General features: G+C 40.5%; 1 protein-coding gene across 1 annotated transcript; it reads right to left on the bottom strand.

The window, feature by feature from the left end:
* Positions 1-2,531: 2,531 nt before the first annotated feature.
* LOC147623636 (uncharacterized) lies at positions 2,532-5,759 on the bottom strand. Its single transcript, XM_086820214.1, has 4 exons — positions 5,620-5,759; positions 3,896-4,002; positions 2,956-3,034; positions 2,532-2,834 (listed from the first exon to the last, which is right to left on the bottom strand). Exons 1-4 carry the CDS (start codon positions 5,620-5,622, stop codon positions 2,787-2,789), a joined length of 237 nt encoding a protein of 78 aa, XP_086676340.1. The 5' UTR covers positions 5,623-5,759; the 3' UTR covers positions 2,532-2,786.
* Between the last annotated feature and the right edge of the window lie 766 nt (positions 5,760-6,525).

The following is a 6,525-nucleotide window of genomic DNA, read 5'->3' as shown; positions in this document are numbered from 1 at the left end:
GAAGGTTCTTGGTTCACATACCTCCGTTGTCAACTGAGGAGGCCAATAGACAACCCATTATGTGGGATGACTTGATCTTGGTTGAGTATGGTAGACCTCTTGGGGCATATTCAGTGGACTAGCTGGGAAACTCTCTTCCCCACAGTGCTAGATTGGAAGAGGCTTAAAAGCCTCACGGAAAGAGGGGTGCTTACGCATCATTTGAGGGGACCTTCTTGGAAGGGCTTCATCACTCGTGGTTTAGAGCCACCAGTCCTTCGACACAATGTGGCCCAATAGTGTTCCTGAGAAAATTGCAAAGGTGCACTTTACCATATTTAATTTGAGTTTGGTCTCTCTACATCTCTATAAGCATAGCCTCAAGTGGTGGTGGTGTACCGCTCTCTTCTAACAAACACATTGAAAAAATATCCACAAAGACTTTCATGATTTGTGTTCGATACTCATAAATTATTTCTTTGACCATTCTTTAAAGTGTTACAAGTTATTCCTCAAACCAAATGACATGACATTGGAGACAAAAATACCCCCCATTAAATGATCAATATTGTCTTTTCCCCATCTTGTGATGCCATGCAAACTTGCTTGTAGTCGTTGAATCCATCCAAGAACAATGACTTGTGACCTCATCCAATTATAAATCTTTCTAAAGGGCTAAGAAAATGGATTTGAGACTATTGTAGAGAATCAAGTTTCCTTTAATCTACACAAACTCTAATCTTTAGATCCTTTTTTGGCACTATCACTGTGGGTGATATCCATGTTGCTCCTTCTCTATCAAATAGATGAATCCGACCTTAATTAAGAACTTATCAATTTTCTCCCTGACTTGCTTGGTATAGTTGTTCATCCGATACCTGTGCTGTCAGATCGGCATTGCATCTTTCTTGAGGTTTATTTGATACTCGTGGCACCATGTTGTTTTACTTTTTTGCACCCTAGCTGCATTTGGGGTGTCCTCTCTCTTTCTCAACCATACTGCTGCTGCTGTTGGAAATTATGCACATCCTCCATGTTCATTCAATTATTTGCGTACTGCCTTTGGTTGACATAGCCTACTACTTTTGGCTTCCCTTTATCCCCGCTAGTAGCAACCTCCACTCTTGGCCTGCTCAACTCCTCTCAACTGAGTTGGACGATTAACTTTGATTGCTATGGTCATTCCTTTGTTCTTGCTAGCAACTATGGGTCTATCTCAATATTTCTCTTATTGGATTTTCCTACCATATCTAGGGCTTCTTGCACCAACCTCAAGGCCTCAACATCTACTTTGGCCTAGTCTTCTTCCCATGAGACTGTTTTACTTTTCTTACATGCCGACTTTTTTGCAACTAACATTTCACCTTTTGCGACCTTGTCGCCACCATTACTTCCGGCTTATCTTCTTCCGACTATGTAGTACCAACTATGGTGGCCAATTTCTCTAGATTCTCCTAATTGGTCATGTAATTCTTACGAATGCGTCGCAAGAAAATCTGACTATACCCTTGCACCTCTGCAATAATAGCAAGCATTCCTCTCTACGTGCTTTATGCAACCTATAAACAAAATTTAGATGTGCATGGCGCCCATATCCTGGTGGTTGCACCATGTAGACCTTTTCTTATAAATCACCAAGTAAAAAAACATTCTTTACATCCATTTGATATGAATACCATTCACATAACAATGATTGCCTCATGGTTACCTAGCAATTGGACAGGAAGTCTCCTCATAATCAGAATGCCATTAAGTCTATGCATATCATTTGGTTACTAATCTTGCCTTGTACCTGCTCACAGACCCATTTGAATTCTGATTTACTTTGTAGACCCACACACCTAGATCACTACTAGGTGGTATTCTCAACACTGCTTTGACTCTTTGTACACCAGGTGTAACAACAGTCAAGATACCAAACTCCTCATCAAGACTCTATTCTAAGCCACTAGCTCCATCAACAAAGGAATGACCTACTGAACAGCAGGCATTATGAAAGATAGTAGGTTTTATGAAAGGCTAATCCACCTTCTCCTTTCCCTTTCTTGAAACATTGAATTTGCTTAATTTTCACCACCTATAGTACCACCAAATGATGTCACAATTCTTGGCATCAATCTTCCTCATCCTTCCTAACCAAGGTCTAACAATAGACAAAAAGAACTCTAAACTATCCTTTTATAAAGTGTCATAATGTTGTTCGAGTTGAGGTTGGCCAACCCTTTTATGACCCCAAAAAGTCATCAAAAAGGTCATTTCTTGTGTTCATATTGTGCCTAGCTTGAGTCCCTACTATTGGTGCATGTCATGGGCACCTACAGGGACCTATCGGGTTGCCAAAAGAACCCAAAACAGTCATACTCTACCACGAACTTTGCCTAGAAGGTGGCTACAAGTGAAATGCATGTACACATTGCCTCACATGGGTGATGCATGAGAGAGAGAGAGAGAGAAAGAGAGGCAAGAAAATATACTAGAGTTGGTGGCAAGGGATAATTAGGGGACAGCTCTAAAGCACACCACCCAGGCATAGTAACATACACAGCAGCAAGAACATGATAACACTGTCTTTGCTTCAATTAATTAACACTGGAGTCCTCGGACCAATCACCTTCCGGTATGTTGGAATTCTTTCTTCGATACCATTGTAATTTCAAAAATGAACTACGCATAAACCTGTGTTCAGACTTGTCCACTAACTCTCTTCAATGTCCACCAGGTCATCGGAGTTACACATGCTTACAAACGACATATTTACTTCAAAAAACAAAAGACCTAACATCCATATCCCTACATTCTTTCACCTGTCAAACGTATACACCTGTCCATAAGAGCAGGAACAACGACCCAAATCCCTGCAGAAAGCTAACAGTTTCAGTATTTAAGCACCCAAGAAAGACACTACATTCAAAGTTTTATCATCTATGCTAATACTGATTAATTACTGTCTCACTGTCACAAGAGTAGTGGACCAACCAGGAAGAACGAAGCAATGGCGCCTGTCGTAAGCTCATGGAAGAGGCTGCGACTGAATTTTGAAGTCGTAACCTCATATCTGGTTCAGCAATGTACACATATCTCAGTCAACAAACGCGCTAAACTTGAAAAAAAAAAACTCTAAATCGTTTATGAAACTTCCCCAATTTGTATGAAACGTTTTTGAACACCTGGTAACTATGAGACTAACGTTTTGGACCAAAAAAACTTAAAATATTTTTCTGCCCCCAAAAACATCAAGTTCAGGCAAAACAGCCTTTCGGTCAAGAAGTTTTGCCTTCACAATGTTTCATCATAGAAACATTTTGCCCCATTACAAAGGGATAAAAAGATCCTTCTTTTAGCTAAAAAAACAAGCAGTCAAAGGCCAAATGTGCACGCTTAGAACCCTCCAAAGAGGCAAATAAGGAACTCCGGAGGGTGCCTCGCTGCAACCCGCCTGCCATGCAATAATGCTGCTAATGATCTCCCACCATCTCTGACTAGTCCCCGGAGACCAAGGCTTTGACATGCTGTCGAGAGTGGGAACAGTATAAATTTGTAGTAAGAGAGTCGAAAGCCTGTCCTCCTGCTGCCTCCTCATATGAGAGAGGAGGGCCAGACTGAGTCACCCACGATACTGTGCCCAGTAATTGGCTGCCGCAAAAGACTTGAATGGAGAGAAAGGAGAACTCACAACACCGGCTGAATCCTCTGTTTACCCTAACCCTAACTAAAGGCCCTAGAACGACATGCATCTCAAGTGTTGGAGTTGATGCAAGTGATGATCTTCATCTCTCAACAATATTTCCATAGGATTCTCTTGATAAAACTAAACCCATGTACACTTGCACTAAAACCATACGTGAATCGTACTTTCTTATAACCAAGTAAAATTGATCACAAACACATGAAACATGATAAGAAACAATAAACTTACATGAAAAAGTAGGCAGCTATCATGAGACCAATGCTAAGAAGCAAAATGGACAACAGTGGGTACAGTCCCTCGGGCACTGGGCTATATATGGCAGCTACTGAGTCAGCCTGCAACATACCAAAATATGAGAACGACCTCCTTGTATGAACGAGTCACAATAGAAACAATATTCCACAATTGTTATTATTCATCGATTATTTTGAAATGCTACAAGTCCTCAAAAGACCTCAAGAGCTAAGTAAACAAGCGTTACACCATAATTGCATTTGTTAGGGAAAATGTGGCACAATGTAGACCTGAAAGAGTGCTCACACAAGAAAACAGATCAAATGCATAACTCAATCAACCGCAAAGGCCAGATGCCTGTACACATATGGTTGTTCTGTGCACGATGGCAAAAAGCAAGATGCATTGTGTTTCTGTTGTTCAGGTTTGATGCCATCTAGCACACGGTTAAGTCCATTTTGTAGAATATATGCAGCATATGATATGCAAATATGACGAATGTGATTAGTGAAAGGCTTCTGCTAGTATGAAGAATATGATTAGTGAAAGGCTTCTGCATGTTAGTGTGGCAATCTTTTGATGTTGCCATCTTGCAGTGGTTTGTTGTTGCAGTGCCATCTTGCATGTCAATTAGTACATTTCATACAATATATAAAGAGGAAATCAGTGAGGGCTCCAGGTTTTCCAGCAAGTAAACTAATGCATGCTCAGAGGGGCACTTGGGACACTTGTGACATTCAAGAGACTTTGAGGCGATACACAGGGTGGGGCCTCTTATGCCAGCAGTGGGGCCTGCAGGAGCACGAACCCGCCATAACAGCCTTGAGCAGAACACGCAAGAGCAAGTTGCCACACCCGCATCCCGCAGCCCAAACCTTCTCCCCATTCTTGCACACATACACCTTGTGGGTGAAGCTAGTGTCGTTCAACATACTTTGGTCTTCACTCAGAGAAGGAACATTGTCCATAGGTGAGAGATTTCACAAGCTGATCTTTGTTGGTTCTTGTCCATAGCTCAGTGATATAGAATTTGCCTCGTCTCTAGTTTTGAAGGCCATGAGTATATTTCCAAGCATGCCTTAGTTGAAACTTAACTTGCTGGAAAACTTGGGGCATCTCCCTGGGGGATCTACACACACGTGCATGACACATCAATTTTAAAGGAACAAGACTTTGGGAAAATGATCTGTCCATCATAAAGTTTTTGATGTCATTAACACAGACTCTCTATTCCCTGCCTGCAGCTAAGCAGTAATCATGAAATACTGGAAAACCCTAGTGTCTACCTTCTGAATGTGGGCAAAAACCTACTGATTCCATAAAATTATAAAAGACATAAGCCTGTCCAATTGGCACTTATAAATCTGTTCATAACTACCGCATGTAGCACAAACTTACAATTTTACGCGAGGAAAATGCATCTGAATGTGCCACAATTAGCGCAGGATTAAGAACAAGTCCTCCTAGTCAATGCTGGACTAACACTTAAACCGTGGACAGGAAAGGGTAGAAAACTTAACCCTAAAAGCATCCATGATACCACATATCCATGGAAAAAGAAAAGATTCCATAACCAGATCTGGCCTTTGAATGCATATCAAGTAAAACAAGCTGAACCCAATCCAAATAATTAATGAAAAACCAGGCCCAAGATACAATCCAACTGGCTAAACCCTAAAATTAACAGAGTCATTACACGAGACGGGATGATCCCTTACCATTTTCAGAAAGCTTGGAATTGGAAGTCGTGCTGATCAAGCGCGTCAGGCCACACAGAAGAAAGGTTGCCCTTGTTCACAAAAAAACGTGCAAACTATGAACAGGAGTCGCCCACTTAGCCTATGTAGACATAATTTAGTTAAAAAGTCTGCATTTTTCCCCCCGACCACTTAGGTGTGTTTTTTTAACCAAAGAAAGTGTGGTAATATTTTTACTTATAATAGTATAAAGGCAAGCACCACAAAGGTACACTCAAGCCCATAATGCATACCTGTATGCATATCGATAATGAAAACCATAATGAGAAAAGGTAAAAAAATTTGGTTGGGGCTTCTGATATCCAAGTCCATTCGTGCATGCGCAAACCTAGAGAATACCTACATGATGTCTAAGTCCATATGCATAGCATACATCAACCTAGAGAATACCTACATGATGTCTAAGTCCATATGCATAGCATACATCGTAAAAGTAAAAAAAGCATTGTGAAAAATAAAAAACCTTGAAGGACTCTAAAAAGTTATCTTGTTGGTCTATTTAGATTTCTCTATTTTTGTTCTCTTTGGTGTTTTTGAAGAGAAGTTTGATTATTAAGGATTGTGATTCTAGTTCTTTAGAATGAGAATGTATGTTGATGAGTGGTCAGACCAATAGCAATAGTTTGTTCCTGAGATGGTTGTTTCTATGTTGGTGTTTGTCCAGATGTGGTCTAATACTGATCCGTGGATTGTTGTTGGTTGATTGATCACTTGAATGCATGATATTGAGTCAAGAGTCTTGCTAAGAATGTAAGAAGATTGTGTTGTGCCTTTCCACTTAATGTTGAAGTCACCGATGGGTTGTTATCTTGTAATTCTACTATAAGGTCTTGTAGAAGGGTTGTAAAGATGTTGATGTTGGTTCTA

Source organism: Cibotium barometz, chromosome 26 (genome assembly GCF_041138505.1).
Source record: "Cibotium barometz isolate CiBa-2024 chromosome 26, ASM4113850v1, whole genome shotgun sequence".
Taxonomy (NCBI): Eukaryota; Viridiplantae; Streptophyta; class Polypodiopsida; order Cyatheales; family Cibotiaceae; genus Cibotium; species Cibotium barometz.
The sequence above is the reverse complement of the archived record's forward strand: the minus strand, read 5'-3'. Positions and strand labels throughout refer to the sequence as shown.